The sequence below is a fragment of the Haliotis cracherodii genome, unplaced genomic scaffold (genome assembly GCF_022045235.1).
Source record: "Haliotis cracherodii isolate W230 unplaced genomic scaffold, xgHalCrac1.p SCAF_24, whole genome shotgun sequence".
Classification (NCBI taxonomy): domain Eukaryota; kingdom Metazoa; phylum Mollusca; class Gastropoda; order Lepetellida; family Haliotidae; genus Haliotis; species Haliotis cracherodii.
Window position 1 is genome coordinate 7,795,032 of NW_027266280.1, and position 22,608 is coordinate 7,817,639.

Sequence of the window (22,608 nt, forward strand, 5' to 3'; positions counted from 1 at the left end):
GGGAGGAGGGACCTTAAAATGTTAATTGAGTCGATTATCAGAAATGAGCGACTTCCTGCAAGTAATGGCGGCAGCGACCTTCAGCGAGCGGAGGGTAATTTGGTCATTTGGTTGCCTGCTTTGTGGACATAGCTTGTCTTCATCATGAGGGCGTGTATCGTCGCGGGGACGGCCTTAATACTAGGTACGTACACAACAATGGAATAGAGAATAATGTTGGTAAATTGAAATGTGTGAAATCATGTAATATACAGTTCTACAGTATGGATAAAAGGATAACTTATACAGTGTATACAATGGTAGGGAAATAACGTATTTATTTATTATACATATCTGGTATGCATATAAACATATTATATCGATGGTCATGTTGTTCATGCAGATGAGCACGGGTCGTCTTAAGCGCTGTAGTTTGCAGTGCAGAGTTGCATCCCTTGGGAATGCCAGAGACCCATGATCGTGATCGTGGGTTCCAAGCACAAATTTGTCCTGATTATGTTTCTAGGTTTGTCAGCACCATACCCCTGCTCGTGGGTTTCACCAAAATGGTAAACCTCCAAGACCTGTACCACTTCGGGCTTTTCGCATAGTACAGCTGACACGCCGGGATATAACTGGAATACTGTTCAAAGCGGCGTTGATCAAAGTTGTTTCACACCTGCATCTGATTTCCTCCGCAGTTATATAGGTTAAAGAAGATTTAGCAAAACCTTTACACCTCACATATATCCCTTTTGCCATCCGTAATAAGGCCCGGGATACCGGATACCATCTTCCCGAGGTAAGTCCATGAAATCGAAATCCGGTTCGTAAACTGACATGCAGATTTCGGTCGATCGTAGGATTTCCAAAGCATGTTCACCGCCAACGTAACTCGTTGTCAACAGATATTTTCCAGATGTTTTCATGTTTTAAATCAAGGTGCTCTCGTGATTTGATGCACTTCGCGATGTAAGACCCTTTTATCGCAATATAGAGCTTGATTATCGATCAGATCGTCTTGACTGGGCGCCGCCATTTTGTTTGAAACAAATGCAAGTGATACGAGAGGTGAAGATTGATTGGTCCATCGGAGAGGCTTAAAAGGGACATAACTCGTAATAGCCACTGGTGGCGCTACGATCGAGCCCAGGAATTACAGCCTAGTTCGGCAAGGGTGGAAACTAGACTTTTAAAGTCAGTTAACTCTCTTGCCTCGGGAAGATAACAGGCCCCTAGCAAGAAGCAACCGAATGGATCGGTGGTCAGGCTTTGCGTGCAATCGTACCCGGACGGCGTGGATCATTGCTCACAATATCGATCACTGGATTGTCTGGTGATTATTTACATGTCACCGTCTTTTTGATGGAATATTGCTGAGTGCAGCGTTAAGCAACAGACACATTTACACGTAATAGGAATATGAAAGATACATCCACTGTACATAAATAATGGCGGAATTACTCCCCGCGCCTTGTCGACGTCTCCTCGTTGGGACAATAGGACATTACAATGTGCCTATCGTAAGAGCGGACTAACGTCATTATGGTGTGGTATGTAGTATGCGAACTCTCTGGCTGCCGCCGTGCCCGGATGGCGTGGTCACACTATTCACGTCTATTTTGTGGTGTCCAAGTTCAATAACTGCACTTGCAGCCATGGCGAAGATGACACATCCCTTCTCTACCATAGTAGAGCACACTTAACGGATTTCTTTTCTACCTTCAGTGTGGAAAACAATCCATTCTAATTGGTCAGTCAGAGGTTACAAATCACAATAATCACCTCTAAATAAAACATCTGATTTGACGACCGCATTACCGCGAAAGATAATATCTATATATTTTTCTTAGTCATTGTCGATAGGCATTTTGAAATAATAATGTGTACAAATGTAGACAGCAACCTCAGAGTTGCGGCTACTATAGTATTTCAGGTATGTGTGGCACTAGATGTTGACAGAAAACACTGCAGAAATCGAATAAGAGTGCGTATTTAAAGTTTAGGAACAACAAAGAGGTGTGGTGAAATGGGGTTCAACGTCGCGTCCAAGATTATTGTACTTATATAGCAACGTGCATGCACGTGTGTATCTGCTTGTACTAGTCCGATTTATAGTGCAAGCACACTGAGATACCATGCAGCAGTTTAACATGAATACCCTACTCAGACACAGTATACTGACTCCGAGTCGACCAGTCCTTGTTTTAGCCCTTTAATGCCGAGCGCCAGACAGGGTAACAACAAGAACCATCTTTTAACGTCTTTTGGTATGACGCGGCCGGGGATCGAACCCCGGACCTTCCGCTCTCCGGGCGGACGCTCTACCACTAGACCACGGAGGCGGTCCGGGAACAACAAAGAACCTTGCAATTATGACGTGCGGTGAAGAACTAAACCGTACAAGGCGTGCTTCATTCTGAGGGCTACACAATTTCATTGCGTGTATATATAAGGTAAGGTACAATGAAATACAAAGTTTGATCATATACCGCGTCATGCTTTGTTCAACGGCTATTGCGGCTTTCTTATTCAGATCAACAGACCACTCAAAATATTGTATGACGAGTTGCGCTTCACTCAACATCTCCACTAAAGTTTACGTTATATTTTGTCCCGGTTAATGGTGCTAAACATACTGTGTTTTAATATGGAGATGGGTTACATGTAGATTTCGCATTTGCGTTCGGTTCCAAATTCAGTTGTATGTTAGATCTAATTAAGTAACCTTACTCTACCTTGTAAACACAGTATGTCCCTCGCGCACTTCAATGTTCTGATGTACATGAAACAAGTCATGCAGAAATCTTTTCTTAACTTTTCTTTGAATTGCGTTGCAGCAACAGTAGTGTTGTGTGACGTCACAAAGGTGAAGACGTCAGAGGTCGCCGACGGTTCCCTTCCTGGTGAGTAATCACACATTATCACACATTATCACACATTATCACACGGTATTCCACACTATTACATATGGTCACAAGTGATCACATGATCACACATTATCACACGGTATTTGTTTGAGACAGAATAGGTTTTTATTCGGTGTTTCAACCATACAATATTTTTCGCAGTATTTTTCGAAAAGAAAAAGTCAGTTTCAGGAACAGATTACTATTTCACATTACAGTAAAGTACGGTTATAACGAACTCAAAGGTACTACTAATTTTAGTTCGTTATAACCGTAGTTCGTTATAAGCATAACTACAGCAAATAGTCGGGACCAAAAAAGTAAGTTCGTTATATCAGTCAGTTCGTTATAAGCGTGTTCGTTATAGCCGTAGTTTACGGTATATTACTTTGTTTGTTGTTGCCGTTGCTGCTATATGACGGCGGTCTGTAAATAATCGAGTCTGAACCCGACGATCCAGTGATTGACATCATGACGCGAATTACCCAACTGGGATACGATGACATGCATCAACCAAGTCAGCGAGCCTGACCACCCGATCCCGTAGTCGCCTCTTACGACAAGCATAGTCGCCCTTTACGGCAAGCATGGGTTGCTGAAGACCTATTCAACCCCGGAATCTTCACGGGTCGAAACATGTGGAAAGATTCTCATCAACTTTCTACGAGTGTTTGTTGTTTTTCGACCCAGTGACTAGTTTTCCAGCTACCTGACGGCGGCCTGCATATAATTGTGTCTGGGCCAGACAAAAGAGTGGTTGATATTATGAGCATCTATAGAATTGTGACTACTTTAAGCGCACAGTCTGACAGAATATCCATATCTGAGGAGCACCGTGTGTGCGTTTTATTTCGGGCACAGGCCTAAGTTATGCTTGAAGAACACAAATTGAATCTGGTCAACCCGTGTTGCCAGAAATGTTGTAACTTCTGTTGACTCAGTTCAGTCAAATTTTTATGATCGAACACACGTAGATTTCACTAACGCGATCTATAATACAGTAGTAGCCTATCTTCAAATATGTATGTCTTCAGCGCCATCTGTACAGTCCTTGTCACAAGTGGAACGCTCAGCCATTCAATACTCTTGTCTTGGAACAGCCTGGTCAGCAGGATAGCTTTGTGGTTGGAACATATTTTCGTCACAGCCTAGAAACCGGGGATTCCCTACATGGGCACAATGGGTGAAGTCCACTGGCGTCAAATCACACTTGCTATTGCAACATACCATTTGATATCTTGGTAGGCAAACAAACAAACAAACATAATATCAAAGGGTCTATGCCTTTAGACCAGTCACACAAATGCTTTCTCCCCTGTTTCAGATCACCTAGTTCGCTCTGTTGAAGCTGCAAAAGCGTTTCTCCGTAAGCGGAAGTCAACTGACGCCATTGCGGGGGACCAGAAAAAGCGAGGCTGGGAGTTTGACGATGACGAGGAGGAGGAGGAGGAGGAGGAGGAGGAGGATTGGGGTGGTGGTGGGGGGCACATCGGGGGTAGATTCCTGACCCACTCAAGATACCCCACCAGGATTAAGCTTAGCAGGATAAACTCTAGATACCCTTACTATGGTTACAAACGTCGCTATGGCAACAGGCCTCACTACCGGTACCAAGGTAGAGGCAGGCGATAGCTACCCAGTAGGTGGCGCTATAAGCAAAGACGTCGTCCTGTTGGGTCACATATTCGGCAATAAATCGGACGAAACTCTCAGCAAGTTCTGTTGTGAATAACTTTGGCCTCAAGAGGATGTTCTGTAGCTCTCCTGGAGATTTCTGTCGTAATCATGAATATGACATTTCCAGGGTCCCGATTAACAAGCGTTCGTAACGCTACGACATTCGTAAGCCTTTGAAAAACTAGAGTGGTGATAGGTCATAACGCTACGAGATACGCTTAGATCTCATCAATATTTTCAAATGTAAATTTCGTGCATTGAAGTATTTCATGTTGCACTGCACTGTATGTTCCTTTTGACTGATATACAGTAAACTACGGTTATAACGAACCCAAAGGGACCACTAATTTTAGTTCGTTATAACCGTAGTTCGTTATAAGCATATATACAGCATAACTACCGCAAATTCTAGGGACAAAAAGTAAATTCGTTATATCCGTCAGTTCGTTATAGGCGTGTTCGTTACGACCGTAGTTTACTGTAGTGTCAAAGGGTATATTGTCTTTGATAGAGTTAATGTCGACGAGTTTTGACATTTTCTTGGCAAACTGAAAAGCAAAACGGCAAGGCATTACAACGTTGCCACAATATTGGGCACGGTATTGGCAACATGGCATCACTAAAGATCGTCAAAGATCACTCACTCCTTATCACCACAGCAGCCCAAGATCGCCATATCCGGGTCATCATGTAGACGTGTGTTCCTTCGGAACAGGACACTCACTGCAGGGACTGAGAGAGTGAGTTGGGTTTAGCGCCGCTTTTAACAGTATTCCAGCTAATCTATGTCACGGCTTGTCAGCTTAATGTGGGAGGAAAGCCCGAACTGATGCAAGTCTCGGACTTTTACCACTTTGGTGAAACCCAGGAGCACGGGTATGGTGCTGACAAACCTAGAAACATAATCAGGGCGAACCGGGATTCGAACCCACAATCATAGGTTTCTGGCGTGCCCAAGGGACGCCACTCTGCACAGCGAATCGCGGCGCCTTAGACGACTGGGCCACCCGTGCCCCCGACACTCACTGAAACACAATGTTCTGCTTTACGTCTCGTAACTGCCCGAGAGCAAGGAAGCCCTACATTGGCGTTATTTTACCTCAACGTTTTCGACAACAGCGACTGCAGGGGCGGTGGGGTAGCCTAGTGGTTAAAGCGTTCGCTGGTCAGGCTGATAACCCGGGTTCGATTCCCCAAATGGGTACAATGTGTGAAGTCCATTTCTGGTGTCCCCCGCCGTGATACTGCTGGTCTATTGCTAAAAGCGGCGCAAAACAATACTCACTCACTCAGCGGCTGCAGGGGTGTCTAATACATCATCAGTGTCTTCCCTAGCGTTGGCGTCGCGTTTTCTATAGTATAAAATGTCGTACTGCCGTTAGTTCACATGCTCTGTTAACAGCCAGCATGGTAATTGGTCACCTACTCCTGATTCCTGTCAGGCATGTTCATTAGTAGACAGCAACGACCGTCCCTCCCACGGGCTCGGCATCGACATTGTCGCCAAAGCAAGGTCAAACTGGGATAATGAGAAATTAAGCAAAATTATCGAGGGTTTACTCAAAGAGCGATAACTATTCGAAATATAATGTCAAAGTCGCCCCATGTATTTGTTTCTTGTATATTATATATAATGCTGCCAGTTACCATAAATCAGAATGGTAATGTCGGTGATGACATCACCACCATGACGGGTTTGTCCATGTGTTATTGGTGTAGGGCGTCACGTTCCACATTAATCTGACGGGTGTCGGAAATTTCTAGGGTCGGGAAGTGCGACTGCGGCCTCTAGACGGACGAGGAGGTGGATGCTACACGTGATTCCAGACGGTTGACAGGACAAGTGTTTGAGAGGAGGCGGATGTGACGCCAGATAGGTGACAGAGCCCTTGTCAAGACGGGAGACTGGGCACGTGTTGAGACGGGAGAGGGGACGGACGTTATAATATGACGTCAGACAGGTGACGCCAGACGGGTGACGGGACAGATGTTATAGGTGACGACAGACGGGTGACGTGACATATGTTATACGTGACGCCAGACGGGTGACGGGACAAATGTTATAGGGGTCGACAGACAGGTGTTATTCGTGACGCCAGGCGGGTTAAGTGACAGGTGCCGTAGGTGACGACAAAAGAAAATCCAAAGAAATTGAACAGATCCATTTATTAGCATGCAAACAATTTTTAGGCGTTAAGTCTTCGACACCTGATCATGTCGTAGGAGGCGAGTGCAGTCGATATCCTTTGTACATTTCAGCATATAAGCGTTGTATTACTTACTGGTGTAAGATTATGTATGCCTAATAGTCGTTACCCAAGAAAGAGATATAATCTCTTGTTTAAAGAAGCTGTAAATGGCAAGATGAATTGGGTATCCAAGGTTAAAAATACCTTATATAAATTTGGTTTCGGCTATGTTTGGGAAAACCAATCAATTTCTTATCCAAAACTATTTATATTTGAATTTGTGTCACGATTAAAATATATACATGAACAAGTATGGCATTCAGATATTGCTAGTAGTCCGAATTTTTTTTATTCTATTCTTCGCTTAAATTATTTTTTTGTGTTGAACCGTATCTTCTAAATGTCAATATTGGTAAATGTCGTACTGCGCTTTCCCGCTATCGTTGTAGTTCGCACACAGTCCATATTGAAGTGGGTAGATATTATAACGTCCCAAAAGACTTTGTAACCTCTATAACATTGGTCTTATCGAAAAAGAATATCATTTTCTGTTAATTTGTAAAACATAATAATCCTAGAAACAAATATATTCCAGGAAAATATCATGTCCATCCTACATAACATAGATTTAACCTATTGTTGTCATCATGTCATGCTGAAGCCATGAAAAACCTTTCTCTATATATATTCTATGCCATGAATATTAGAAGCTCGTTAATGTCCATTGTGGACCTGGCTATCTAAATGTACAATGGGCCGATGGGAATAAAGAAATACAAAGGTGACGACAGACAGGTGTAATACGTGACGCCAGACGGGTGACGGGACAGGTGTAATACGTGACGCCAGACGGGTGACGGGACAGGTGTAATACGTGACGCCAGACGGGTGACGGGACAGGTGTAATACGTGACGACAGACGGGTGACGGGACAGGTGTAATACGTGACGACAGACGGGTGACGGGACAGGTGTAATACGTGACGACAGACGGGTGACGGGACAGGTGTAATACGTGACGCCAGACGGGTGACGGGACAGGTGTAATACGTGACGACAGACGGGTGACGTGACAGGTGTAATACGTGACGCCAGACGGGTGACGTGACAGGTGTAATACGTGACGACAGACGGGTGACGGGACAGGTGTAATACGTGACGACAGACGGGTGACGTGACAGGTGTAATACGTGACGCCAGACGGGTGACGTGACAGGTGTAATACGTGACGACAGACGGGTGAAGGGACAGGTGTAATACGTGACGCCAGATGGGTGACGTGACAGGTGTAATACGTGACGCCAGACGGGTGACGGGACAGGTGTAATACGTGACGCCAGACGGGTGACGGGACAGGTGTAATACGTGACGACAGACGGGTGACGGGACAGGTGTAATACGTGACGCCAGACGGGTGACGGGACAGGTGTAATACGTGACGACAGACGGGTGACGGGACAGGTGTAATACGTGACGCCAGACGGGTGACGGGACAGGTGTAATACGTGACGCCAGACGGGTGACGTGACAGGTGTAATACGTGACGCCAGACGGGTGACGTGACAGGTGTAATACGTGACGCCAGACGGGTGACGGGACAGGTGTAATACGTGACGCCAGACGGGTGACGGGACAGGTGTAATACGTGACGCCAGACGGGTGACGTGACAGGTGTAATACGTGACGACAGACGGGTGATGGGACAGGTGTAATACGTGACGCCAGACGGGTGACGGGACAGGTGTAATACGTGACGCCAGACGGGTGACGTGACAGGTGTAATACGTGACGCCAGACGGGTGACGTGACTGGTGTTATACATGACGCCAGACGGGTGACGTGACAGGTGTAATACGTGACGACAGACGAGTGACGGGACAGGTGTAATACGTGACGCCAGACGGGTGACGTGACAGGTGTAATACGTGACGCCAGATGGGTGACGTGACAGGTGTAATACGTGACGACAGACGAGTGACGGGACAGGTGTTATACGTGACGCCAGACGGGTGACGTGACAGGTGTAATACGTGACGCCAGACGGGTGACGTGACTGGTGTTATACATGACGCCAGACGGGTGACGTGACAGATGTAATACGTGACGACAGACGAGTGACGGGACAGGTGTAATACGTGACGCCAGACGGGTGACGTGACAGGTGTAATACGTGACGCCAGATGGGTGACGTGACAGGTGTAATACGTGACGACAGACGAGTGACGGGACAGGTGTTATACGTGACGCCAGACGGGTGACGTGACAGGTGTAATACGTGACGCCAGACGGGTGACGTGACAGGTGTAATACGTGACGCCAGACGGGTGACGGGACAAATATTCCAGAAGTTAATGACAAAGAACAATATCGGTTTCGAAACAATAGAAATTTAATTAATCACAGCGTCCAACAACGAGCATATATAATTAACAAAGTAGGAGTATTCAGGAAGACGTCTGTCTCAGATCCTTATCAAGCAGCTTTCCCCACACGCTATTATATGGATGGGCAAGTTCTGTCTTCTGATTGGCTGCATCCACCATGGGCCGCCTTTCATTGGCCCATTTGAACAAGGACCCCTCCAGGTTGTAGACGGGGACACTGGCTTGGGACTCTGAAATATGACATCCTACATAAGACCACATCAACTTATTGCGTTGTTCGTCAGAATCGCAGCCAGTTTATTATTAAAGTGTGTTTTTATTATACCCCGGGATGGGGAAATAGGAATGGGTGCTGTCCATCCGTCGGTCCTTCCATTCGTCACGTTTAGCTTCCAGAGCATATGTCAAAGGCAATTGAATAATTCTTGACCACATTTTGCTGGTATTACAATTCCAAACTCTATGATCCCAAAAAGTCTGCTAGTAGTGATTGTTAAAACAAAACGATGGCGTCACGCTATTGTTGCAGTTGATTCAGAGCCAGGAATTCACTGCACATTTTGAACGTGCATTTTAAACACGTAAAAATGACGCCATAGGCCATAGTGCAAAATTGGCGAAAATTATACATTAACCATAACATGGTTTTAGTCGGAGAAATAAATCGAAAGTGTTGATACCGAGAGTCGACACGACTCGCTCATTTGGGATTCGTTGTTCTACTTCCGGAATCAACGAGTCGAGTGATTTCTCCGCCACCTAATGCAATGTGAAAATACCGACTGTGACAACTGTCATTTCACACATTTAGTTTTACAAACTTCTCCCTTAATGTGGCGGTTGGGTAGTCCAGTGGTTAATGAGCTCATTTGCTGTGCAGAATCACGCTAGACGCCTATTATCGTGGGTTCGAATCCCGACTCGTCCCGATTATGTTTCTTGGTTTGTCAGCACCATAGTCCTACTCCTATGCTTCACCAAAGTGATAAACGTGGACCTGCACCACTTGGGCTTTCCTCTCACAGTAGGGGGCAGGGGTTGCCCAGTAGTCTAAGGCGCCGCGATTCGCTGTGCAGAGTTGCGTCCCTTGGGAACTCCAGAAACCTATGATTGTGGGTTCGAATCCCGGTTCGCCCTGATTATGTTTCTAGGTTTGTCAGCACCATACCAGTGCTCGTGGGTTTCACCGAAGTGGTAAACGTCTAAGACCTGCATCACTTCGGGCTTTCCTCCCACATTAAGCTGACACGCCGCGATATAACTGGAATACTGTTAAAAGCGGCGTTAAAACCCAACTCACTCACTCTCCCTCTCACAGTAAGCTAACACGCATGATATAACTAGAATACAGTTCAAAACATTAAATCCAACTCACTCATTGATTCATGTGGCTAGAAGATAGCTAAAATTAGAGTAAAACCCTATTCAATCACTCACACACATGTGGTTCTCACATCACAGAAACATATGACCTTACTTTCTGCTCATGACGCTTGACTCATTATTCAGTCAGAGGTTTCGACAATTACTTTATTGATATACAGTAAACTACGGTTATAACGAACTCAAATGGACCGCTTATTTTAGTTCGATATAACCGTAGTTCGTTATAAGCATATGTACAGCATATAAACAGTAAAAGGCCGGGACCAAAAATAGGTTCGTTATATCCGTCATCTCGTTATAAGCGTGTTCGTCACAAACGGATTTTACTGTATTTCACATCTTTGTCGTGACTACGATATAGCCTTAGTTGGAGGTGAGTCTGACAAGCGTTACAATACCTTGTTGGGCAAGAAAAGCCTGTATCTTCTGGGCTGTGGCGCTAGATCTGTAGCCAACAGAACAGTAGCAGACGACAACTCGCTTCCGGTCCGTGGACTCTGAAACCAGAGACACATATTTGCATGAGTGCTATAATATTTTTGCTGTTCAACAAACATGTGAACATAGTGCCGTCTACTCATGAGTGAACCGGCTTTAACGCCGTTTGACCGTGATTTATTGACATCACGGCCTGTCAGCTTGCTGTGGGGGGGGGGCGGGGGGAATCAAGCATTTTTTCATGAAATCCTTCATGTACAACAAACACTTTTCTGTTTTATTTATTCAAAACCTGAGTCAGTATTCAGCCTGGTTCCCTGGGTATGCTGCGATGGCGCTACACTGATTATATGAGTAGACGGCGCTACACTGATTATATGAGTAGACGGCGCTACACTGATTATATGAGTAGACGGCGCTTCACTGATTGTATGAGTAGACGGCGCTTCACTGATTGTATGAGTAGACGGCGCTCCACTGATTGTATGAGTAGAGGGCGCTCCACTGCTTGTATGATTAGACGGCGCTCCACTGCTTGTATGAGTAGACGGCGCTACACTGCTTGTATGATTAGACGGCGCTCCACTGCTTGTATGAGTAGACGGCGCTACACTGCTTGTAGCGCCAGCGCAGCATACCCAAGGAACCAGGCTGAGTCATTATTTTGTTTTCAAGTATTTTCTGGAACATATTATTCAAAAACATACAATCTCAACGCCAGAGAAGAACCAGTTTCAATTATCCCCTGAAACTGATGCCATTGGCTGTAAAAGTCAAAACAGAGGTGAAAATTATATGAATGGATCCCTAAAAGTTAGCGAAGAAATCTCAGCCCCGACTCCTCGAACACCAAATATTAGGTCCACAGGTATGGAACAGAACCTTGATACTTTACCAGTGGAATAAGGTAAGTAGAGTAGATGCTGAGGACGATTTACCTGGCTGGTTTAACGAGGGGATGCCCTGGACGACCTGTGCTCCATCCTTCGCCTCCCAGTCCACGCGGGTGCTGCCTTGGATGTGACTGATGTCATACTCCTCCTTTGGTCGACTGTCCTAGCAAACAGAAATGTTCAGCCAACAACTGAGTCGGAGATTTTACGAGTGCTTCAAGTTATGATTTATCAACTCGTTAAAATACGGCATACATATTTTGGAACTGAGCTTTACCGCCACATCAAGTTCTTGATATTAATATTACAGATCGTTGTATCGCAATAATCAACATGTTGTGAATGCATATTTTTTTTTTAAATTTAGGAACTTCGACAACGGCACATATCTCGTTAATTCGGGGTAACTTTTCAGACGTCAATGTCATGAGGGTGTCCATATCAGCATCACAAGAAAAGGAAAACAAAGACAAGGGACAAATTAATAGTGATGACACCAGGTGTTCGCGAAGACGAAGACGACAATGATTATATCATGGATCTAAATTAGGAGAGGGCACTAGTCCTTTAAATCTCTTTTTATCAGTAAAAATGGAACTGTTGAGTGAAATCAGCCTTTGAATAAATTGTATCCTCCAGCAGGTTAACACACTGTCTGCGTCGAAGGATACATAACCAATAGGATGAAGATAGCATAGCCAAAATCAGAGACAGGCAGTGGGGTAGATATTGGTTAAAGCGTTCGCTCATCACGCCAAAGATCCGGTTCGATTCCCACATGAGTACAATTTTTGAAGCCCATTTCTGGATTTCCCCGCCGTGATATTGATGGAATAATGATAAAAAAAGGCGTAAAACCATACCCACTCACTCACTCAAAATCAGAAAGATGTTTGATGACACACGGCAATGTGGGTCACGGTTACTCATATCTACTGATGGAAACGAATAAGGGAACAATGGACAATATATGGAAATAAGCTTCAATTATCAGTTGATTTAAAATTGCATGCCTGCAACTTCAACATATGTCAGAAATACATAAGGTTAAGGTGTGTTTGTATGAATTGTGAACGCATATTTGGTAGAGAGGTGAGGTGAGGTGAAATGGGGTTTAACGTCGTTTATAGCGACGTGCATGTACGTGTGTGTGTTTGTGTGGCTGCTTGTACTAGTCCGGACTGATGCCGATTTATAGTGCTAGCACACTGAAATACCATGCCGCAGTTTAACATGAATACCCCACTCAGACACAGTATACTGAATCCGAGCCAAACAGTCTTTGTTTTAGCCCCTTAATGCCGAGCGGCAGACAGGGTAACAACAAGAACCATCTTTTAACGTCTTTTGGTATGACGCAGTCGGGGATCGAACCCCGGACCTTCCACTCTCCGGGCGGACGCTCTACCACTAGACCACGGAGACAGTCTTTGGTAGAGAGGACTGGGAGCCCATGATGTCATATCATTTTACTATGTCTAAAAACTAAGTGTCCCCTTATTCAGTTCCATTAGTATATATAAATTCGATTTTTTAACTGCCGATCAAAAGAAAGTATACCGCCATGTTTGATGACTCATAAAATTAAATAAAAAAGAAATGGTTATTCGAAGGTGATGGTGATCATCAATCACATCAATGAGTATTTCAGGTCAACCTAGTAATGTTTTGTCAACTTTTGGGCAGGGACGATTAATGGTTTACTGACAATTAGAACGACATCCGTGTCTGATCCAGGCTTCATCCAATCAGCGAGCTGGTTTGTGGTGATGTTGCTGACACCGGGGAATTTCAGTTTCAGGCTCTTGATGACCATTGTGAAACCTAATCCAATACTGCGCGTGATGTCCCCCGGGTCACCGGCGGTGTCGTCTGCAGAAGCCGACATCGCTGTCCCCTACAGAACATAACAATGAGAGTGAGGTCGAAAAAATGAAAATAATTTTACTTGATTTTTTTAATCATCTTAGACTCTGATTTGGGTCCATAGAAGATCAAAAATATTCTTTGTCTGCTTTGGATCCTTATAACTATAAATGTAAAATCTAACAGCGACAATTCAGTTTATGGACTGTGTAGTCTGACGGTTGATCAGGGTATAACAGATATATTACACTTGTAATCCATTCACCTGATGGAGTAAGCATATACTCCGAAACTTTGTGTTCCTCATAATAAAGAAGTTGACATCCATATATTCTCTTCCTGGTGGTTATAGTTTAATAATTTAAAAATTAGTATCCCTGCAGTGAAAGCATTTTTTGGATTTTGGAAATCGCGGATAATACGATTTCTATCTCTTGTTGTCATCCATGTTTCCTGGTATAACCCTACACCTGTGTATTGAAGCTCATATATAAAGACCTGCCAGTGGACCCGTGAAGATCCGGGGTAGAATAGGTCTTCAGCAATCCATGCTTGCCGTAAAAGGTGACTATGCTTGTCGTAAAAGGCGACTAACGGGATCGGGTGGTCAGGCTCGCTGACTTGGTTGATCCACTGATCCATGTCATCGATCCCAATAGCATGGATCGATGCTCATGATATTAATCACTGGATTGTCTGGTCCAGACTTGATTATTTACAGACCGCCGTCATATAGCTGGAATATTGCGGAGTGCGGCGTAAAACAACAAATAAACAAACAAACAATCAGTTAATGAATTTATTGCAGGTGTAATGAGTGAATCACTCGGCCTCCCGTGCCCCTTCCCTCGTCTGCAATAGGTCTTTGGATAGCAGCTTATCAAGATGAAGACCACAGTTCGATCGGTACCCTTTCTGAAGCCAACGCTGTTAAATATTGCTTTCAGGTAGTATTCCCCCTTAACACTTTCCAGGTTAGTGCACACTAGTTACCTCCCTTACCTCAGCCATAGCCTCTCGTTATATATAGGTTATTACGCGGGATCTTATTAATCAACACTGTCGGGCTAAACACAGTTCTAAACATGGCGATACATACACCTAAGCTTATTCCTCAAATACTGGCGGCAAATATTACACGAATCAGCCGTGATTACCTACCCCAATGCATCAAATACTAGCGGAATATTCGACACTAATCAACCGTCACGCTACCAAGTCCGCTCTCTTTCTGATTTATCGTCGGCAGATAAAAACGGGTCGATGTCTCCTTAAGGGGTATGTGCGCCTCCTTGTGAGCAGGTGTTACCTCAAGATCAACTGCGGGTCAGCAAAATATGTTTACAGTCCCGGGCGAATGTTGTTGTTGTGACTATACCTAAAACAATGTAGACAGCCACGTAACGATCGCTGTGACAAGGGCGTATGACCAGTGAAGAGGTACCACGTGTGTAACCAATAACAATACCCTGTAATTCGCTGTGCAGAGTTGCGTCCCTTCGGCCTGCAATACATCTTTGATCCTTGGTTCGAATCCCGGTTCCTCCTGGTCGATGTTTTAGGTTTTTCAGCAGCAAATCTGTACTCTTGCGTATCACCAACACCTGCATCACTTCGGGCTTTCCACCCACATCTAGCTGACACGCCATGTTATAACTAATATTTACATTCGTGACCAACTCGTGTTATTCCGGAAAAGGCGAATAGCGACTCGTGCCCCTCTCATGGCCATTTTCTGCGACCGGGTTCCGTCTTAGCGCAAACGGGCATACCTAAAACAATTGTCAACTCGTTGAGTAATGGTTCACATGATTATATCTCCCCATATATTATATATATTTCAGATGCAATGTAAAGCACATCTGGACATGCGGAATTATACAGAATGATTGAACACATTTAACTGTGTCTTGGCCACTCTTGGGTATATTTTTAGATGCAAGACATGTAAAATCAAAAAAAAATTCTGAGGGATTCTTTGATGAACAACTTGAAATCACACGCGCATTCTGATTGGTTTGTCGTATTTTCGCACATAACATGCATCGTTAGGGGGAGTTACGGAAAGGGGCGAGTGGTGACGAATTGAATGTATTATGTACTGTTAAAAGTGGAGCTCAATTCATTCACCCACAAACACTGAATAATATCAGGTGTGCCAATGCATTTTATTAGCCGTCATTCCTAACTAAGGGTGTGGATATAGAGTATTAGCCGAGTGCGTCATTGTATAGTAAATATTTTGTATTAGTAATATTTAAAAAAATATAATAAATAAATAATATTCCTGAAAAATGGTGTTTATGACACGGACAGACCCGAGGCTACAAAATGTCTTTGTCATACCTTAAGGCCATCAAAAGTTGAGGCATAATATCATTCCCTAAAGTAACATTTGCAAAATGCCCCATTCAAGATATAGTGTCGAAGGATTTGGAGTCATGTTTGTTTACATGAGCACCCACACATGGGGGTACTTCTCACAAACATCTTTATCATGAAACAGGATGGGACACTTACAAATGCCGTACACCCGTGAGGATCCGGGGTAGAATAGGTCTTCAGCAACCCATGCTTGCCGTAACAGGCGGCTATGCTTGTCGTAAGAGGCGACTAACGGGATGGGATGGACAGGCTCGCTGACTTGGTTGATGCATGTCATTGTATTCCAATTGCGTGGATCGATGCTCATGATGTTAATCACGGATTTGTCTGGCCCAGACTCGATTACTTACAGATCGCCGTCATATAGCTGGAATTTTGCCGAGTGCGGCGTAAAAAAACCCATTCCTTTTATATCCATTCTTGGCTGTTCTTGTGTATTACTTACTGTACAAGCTCCTGTAAAAACCACGAGGATGGAGTCGTTAGTTAGATAACTTGTTCCCAATCTATTTCAATATGAATATGATATGTTTAAACCATTTAGGGAACGTTAGGCAATATGTCAAGCAATTAGTCACTGTATCGATGCATAGAGCTCATAAAAGTAGTTTCTTGGTGACCTCATTTGCATAATTTTCGGATCGTAATACAAAGACTATGGACAGGTCTATCTCCATCGACAACACCATCCTTCATATGATAAACTGTTTTATCTAACCCCCACGTCAGAAGGATTGTTTGATCACGTGATCTTGATAAAATACTACGAATCCCGAAATGGGGGGGGGGGGGGGGGGGGGGGGCGGGGGAGAGAGAGAATAGATTTCTGAGCAGGACAATAAATCCCCTATACCCCGCCACGAAGAAAACAGGCTGCGCGTAAACTTCTGCTCGGGACGATGCATATTTTTTGCATCACGCCACGAAGCAGCTCCACGCTGTGTACGAGTCAATGTAGTCACGTGACAATGCACACGTTGATCTCAGCTCAGTCGAATCGCATTCAGTGCATTTGTTTGGTTTCTTTCGCAATGACAGATTGAAAAATGTCGGCAAGATAAATTCACTGTGGCAGTATCACCAAGGTATGTGTGGTTTTATTGTTGCTGCTTTAAGGTCGCCTTCTGCCTTTGCAATTTCGCCTGACCTGCCTCTTTGAGACTCGTGTGTGAGAAGGGGAGGCAACTTTATTGGGACTTTTAGTTTTGAAAATATGAGTTTCTTTATTGATAAGACTTCTGACTTCTGCGAGCGTGCGTGTGTGCGCAGAGAAGCTATTGCTCAAAAACGTTTTTTTATGTTCTCCAATATCATTTTGACATAAATCCATTTTTCACAAATTCACAAGTGTTCATATCTACATTTTATTCACAGTGCTATAAATTATTGCACGGACATCATGTGTAGATAATCAGGGTATTACCTCCACAGACAAAAATCATAACAAGAATACAGTAACATTGTCTGAAACCAGTGACATAAATACACATGGTCAGATGGAAGATCTGCTACAGTACATCAGAAATAGTTAATAATCACTCAGGGGGCGGTCGGGTAGCCTAGTGGTTAAAGCGTTCGCTCGTCACGCCGAAGATCCGGGTTCGAATCCCGTCATGGGTACAATGTGTGAAGCCCATTTCTGGTGTTCCCCGCCGTGATATTGCTGGTATATTGCTAAAAGCGGCGTAAAACCAAACTCACTCACTGATAATCACTCAGAAATAACCACCAGCTGCTCGGCCACTTACAGTCACACAGATCATGTACACCCATCCATCAGAAGCATGTATGTTGCTTGAACAGTACTTCAGTTCCATCTCAACCTGTCAGCTTAATGTAGGAGGTAAAACCGAAGTGATGCAGGTCACAGACGTTTACCACTTTGGTGAAACCCACAAGCACGATTATGGTACTGACAAACCTACAAACTTAATCGGGGCGAACCTGGATTCGAACCCACGATCACAGGTTCCTGGCGTGCCAAAGGGACGCAACTCTACACAGCGAATCCGTGCAGCTGCTGGGGAGAGTGGGGCCAGGTGACGAGAGGTTTCATCAACACTCACACCTTGTTTACCATCTTCCTTCCAACATTGTATCCGTCCGTTCCCAGACTGGCACAGTAGCTACATAGCATCATATCTCCATGTCAAAACGGATTCATAAATACTTGTCTCAAATTATTTTTGTTTTTTTGCAGTCTTTTTCTTTTTTCTTGAGCTCCCTGCAGATTTGGCATCAACCTCATCTGAGGACCGCCGTTTGCGAGGACTGTCACTGTCAACCGACATGGTACTCGTCACGGAATCGGAGAGGAGGTCGCTAGAGTTATCTCCTCCTGCTCCATTAACCAAGGTGAGCTCTGCCATGTTCTCCACCACGTCCCCATTCTGCTGGCCAGAGTTCTTCCTCTTTTTCTTCTTCTGCTTCTGTTTCTTGCCAGTCTTTTGCCTGGAACACATACAGAGTGTCTCCCAAGTGTATTTGATATCAACACAAGTCATTTAAAGTTTAAAACTCAGGTTAAGGGTGATTGTAAGATTCTATTTATCATCAAAAATCATTGTTCCAACTTTTTCAGTTTGTCAACAGAATGGAGCCCCGAACCTTTCTCTCTAACATACTTAGTCCACCTTTCAAACAGTGGTGGCTGGTGATTAAAATGGGGATCTGAAGGTGACCACTCTCACATAGACTGTTTGAACACTGATTTCATTTCTAGTAGAACAGAAATATCAGATAAATCTCATGCTTCAACAAAATTAACTTCCATCTAACATCCATATTGCTTCCATCACCTGTCACACTGCAACACCTGCAATACCTGACCCATCACAAAGCTCTATAACTTGTGCCATACAGTGAGTGAGTGAGTTGGATTTAACACCGCTTTTAACAGTATTCCAGTTATATCGCGGCATGTCAGCTTAATGCGGGAGGAAAGCCCGAAGTGATGCAGGTCTCAGACGTTTAACGCTTCGGTGAAACCCACTAGCACGGGTATGGTGCTGATAAACCTAGAAACATAATTGAGGCGAACCGGGATTCGAACCCACAAACAGGTTTCTGGCGTGCCCAAGGGACGCAACTCTGCACAGCGAATCGCTGCTCCTTAGACGACTGGGCCACCCGTGCCCCCTGTGCCAAACAGAGGACAGTGTTCTCACCTGGTGAAGTTCAGCAGCCGGTTACACATGCAGCGAGCATCCTTGTTGAAGTGAGACTTGAGTCCTGTCAGCTTCTCCGTCACTTCACTGGTTGCAACCTGAATCAAGACGCATGACATCATCATCACAGGGACATACTCAGTCAATACCTGTTTTAATGGACGGGAAAAAGGCATGGTCAAAGTTGAACATGAAGTTGAATTTTTTTGGGAGAAGTGAAAAAAGGTATTGACCTCATATCAAGTCTATAATTGTTTTGGCATATAATGAAGAGACATGTCAACCTAGCACTTCCTGGTAGTTCCCCTTCAACTTTTAGGAACATAAGTCAATACCATAAATTAACAGATATGATTTGGAGTCAATATCAGTTAGGTGACACGTGACCACTTCTCGTCCAATGAAAATAGCAGAAACCTCAGCTTAATGTAATAATACATAACAAATGTATTATCCCCCTTTAGCACGGGTGATATTTTACTGGCTGACCAGCGTGTGACTTACCTGGCGCGCCGTGTCCGGGTGGATGACAGAGAGGCGGACGACGACATGCAGCAGCTCCAGCGTGTACTTGGGCTTGAAGCTCTCCACCGACAGCCCCAGCAACAGCTGCAACACACATACATCGGGCATCTCACTATGTGAAGGCGGTGAGGTGAAATGGGGTTTAATGTAGCATCCAAGATTATTGCACTTATACAGTGATGTGCATGCACGTGTGTGGCTGCTTGTACTAGTCCAGACTAATGCCAATTTATAGTGCTAGCCCACTGAGATACCATGCTGCAGTTTAACATGAATATCCCTCAGACACAGTATACTGACTCCGAGCGGACCTGGGCCCACTTGCACAAAGCAATCTTAGTGCTAAGATGATCTGAACTCCCATACTTTAACATAGGCTTATGATTAAGATTGCTTTGTGGAGGTGGGCCCAGTCCTTGTTTTAGCCCCTTAATGCTGAGCGCTAGACAGGGTAACAACAACGTCTTTTGATATGATGCAACCGGGGACCCCGGACCTTTCGCTCCCTACCACTTGACCATGGAGGTGGTCTTCCTGTGAAGGCAGTTGACACTGTTAATCTATGGAATAAATATGACACCTCCTCCTCCAATATGACACCTCCTCCAATATGACACCTCTCTGGGTGACCCTTTGAGGACAACTCCATAGAAGGTTGAGTCAAGTAAACCCAGAACAAACTTCGACCACCCAATCAAAATGAAAGATAAAAGCAGATGTCAGCTTTCTAAAGCAATTCAGCTTTATTTCCTTACCACCTTAATTTTAGAAATTAAACAAACACAAACCCAATCAGAACACATATTTCTTCCGTTACACTTTTGAGTGAAGAAGCCATTGCTTTCAAACGACAGTGACCATATAACATGCAAAACAATACTGGCGTTGCCTTTATTGTTGCCACAGGTTACTGTGCAGGTAGTAAGACTGACCGTGTGCAGTGTTGTGGACAGTGCGGAAGAGAACTGGCCCCAGTGGTCATCTCCGACATCATGGGGCTGGAAATGGAGGAGCATATGTTAGACAAGAAATGTTCTACATAATGACTATGACAGACTACTGAAACAGAATAACAATCAAGTTGATATTCTGTGTTATTTCACCAACAGCTTCTGGGGATGTCACTATACACCACTACATCAGTGCATTGATAGTATTCTCAGACAATACAATATATTGTGAACTTAGTATCGTGAAATGTATCATATCAGGAGACAGTCGTATCGTGACATCCCTGTCAATTTCACACATACAAAACTACATGAAGTCATATGGATTCAAACATGTTCCCATTCTCTATCCAGACGGACAGAGCTCAAGGATAGCCCTATTGAACATGCACATGTCTGTTGGATGTCTACTTACCAGGTTCTTGCCTGCTGTGAAGAGAGCTGACAGCAGGGAACAGGCCTGAGTCTGAAACAGACAACTCATTTGCTAACATTTCCTGGTAAGATAATATGTTATTCCTTCATCATAGAGACCATGGAGTACATAGAATGAATGGTTATTCATTTCAAGAACACATACATTCATCTGCATTTAAATGATTTGATAGTAATATTCAGGACAACAAGATCCCAATGGTGACTATGGAAGAGTACAGTCTAACAAGACAAATGTCTGACCTTGGAGTGAACCTTGACCTTGGGATCGTTAAGAGACTGCAGGAGGAGATCAGTCAGCGGCCAGAACATCATCTAAAGGTGGAGTGAGTGAGTGAGTGAGTGAGTGGTACAGCTCCAGACACCATTATCACAGCTGCATTATGTCATATATTGTGACTGCTTAATGACACTATGTATCTTATTGGCCTACATGAACCATGACACAATGCATATTATTGCCCTACATGAACCATGACACAATGCATGTTATTGCCCTACATGAACCATGACACAATGCATGTTATTGCCCTACATGAACCATGACACTATGCATGTTATTGCCCTACATGAACCATGACACAATGCATGTTATTGCCCTACATGAACCATGACACTAAGCATGTTATCGCCCTACATGAACCATGACACTAAGCATGTTATCGCCCTACATGAACCATGACAGAATGCATGTTATTGCCCTACATGAACCATGACACTAAGCATGTTATCGCCCTACATGAACCACGACACAATGCATGTTATCGCTCTACATGAACCATGACACTATGCATGTTATTGCCCTATATGAACCACGACACTAAGCATGTTATCGCCCTACGTGAACCATGACACAATGCATGTTATCGCTCTACATGAACCATGACACTAAGCATGTTATTGCCCTACATGAACCATGACACAATGCATGTTATTGCCCTACATGAACCATGACACAATGCATGTTATTGCCCTACATGAACCATGACACTATGCATGTTATTGCCCTACATGAACCATGACACTAAGCATGTTATCGCCCTACATGAACCATGACACAATGCATGTTATCGCTCTACATGAACCATGACACTAAGCATGTTATTGCCCTACATGAACCATGACACAATGCATGTTATCGCTCTACATGAACCATGACACTAAGCATGTTATTGCCCTACATGAACCATGACACAATGCATGTTATTGCCCTACATGAACCATGACACAATGCATGTTATTGCCCTACATGAACCATGACACTAAGCATGTTATCGCCCTACATGAACCATGACACTAAGCATGTTATCGCCCTACATGAACCATGACAGAATGCATGTTATTGCCCTACATGAACCATGACACTAAGCATGTTATCGCCCTACATGAACCATGACAGAATGCATGTTATTGCCCTACATGAACC

General features: G+C 44.2%; 3 protein-coding genes across 9 annotated transcripts in view; 1 reads left to right on the plus strand and 2 right to left on the minus strand.

Moving 5' to 3' along the window:
• Positions 1-79: 79 nt before the first annotated feature.
• LOC139472431 (uncharacterized) lies at positions 80-4,600 on the plus strand. The gene is made up of 3 exons (XM_071254908.1): positions 80-184; positions 2,820-2,885; positions 4,213-4,600. Exons 1-3 carry the CDS (start codon positions 145-147, stop codon positions 4,518-4,520), a joined length of 414 nt encoding a protein of 137 aa, XP_071111009.1. The 5' UTR covers positions 80-144; the 3' UTR covers positions 4,521-4,600.
• A 4,416-nt stretch (positions 4,601-9,016) lies between these two features.
• On the minus strand, positions 9,017-15,490 carry LOC139472278 (uncharacterized). 7 transcript variants are annotated; one of them, XM_071254698.1, is made up of 5 exons: positions 14,882-15,174; positions 13,563-13,751; positions 11,900-12,017; positions 10,922-11,020; positions 9,017-9,367 (listed from the first exon to the last, which is right to left on the minus strand). In XM_071254698.1, exons 2-5 carry the CDS (start codon positions 13,740-13,742, stop codon positions 9,198-9,200), a joined length of 567 nt encoding a protein of 188 aa, XP_071110799.1. In that variant the 5' UTR covers positions 13,743-13,751; positions 14,882-15,174; the 3' UTR covers positions 9,017-9,197. The 7 variants fall into 7 exon arrangements, with proteins under 7 accessions (XP_071110799.1, XP_071110795.1, XP_071110797.1 ...); XM_071254694.1 differs by lacking the exon at positions 14,882-15,174 and adding an exon at positions 15,388-15,490 and having other exon boundaries at positions 9,018-9,367; positions 10,922-11,026; XM_071254696.1 differs by lacking the exon at positions 14,882-15,174 and adding an exon at positions 15,189-15,381 and having other exon boundaries at positions 9,018-9,367; positions 10,922-11,026.
• Positions 15,491-17,478: 1,988 nt separating this feature from the next.
• Positions 17,479-22,608, minus strand: part of LOC139472407 (uncharacterized) — a 39,019-nt gene continuing 33,889 nt past the window's right edge. The window contains exons 31-36 of the mRNA XM_071254883.1: positions 21,426-21,497; positions 21,163-21,213; positions 20,730-20,795; positions 19,777-19,881; positions 19,273-19,370; positions 17,479-18,556 (exon numbers count right to left, since the gene is read on the minus strand). Of these exons, the coding sequence (XP_071110984.1) occupies positions 18,286-18,556; positions 19,273-19,370; positions 19,777-19,881; positions 20,730-20,795; positions 21,163-21,213; positions 21,426-21,497 (663 nt within the window). The 3' untranslated portion in view covers positions 17,479-18,285. The remainder of the gene's footprint in view (positions 18,557-19,272; positions 19,371-19,776; positions 19,882-20,729; positions 20,796-21,162; positions 21,214-21,425; positions 21,498-22,608) is intronic.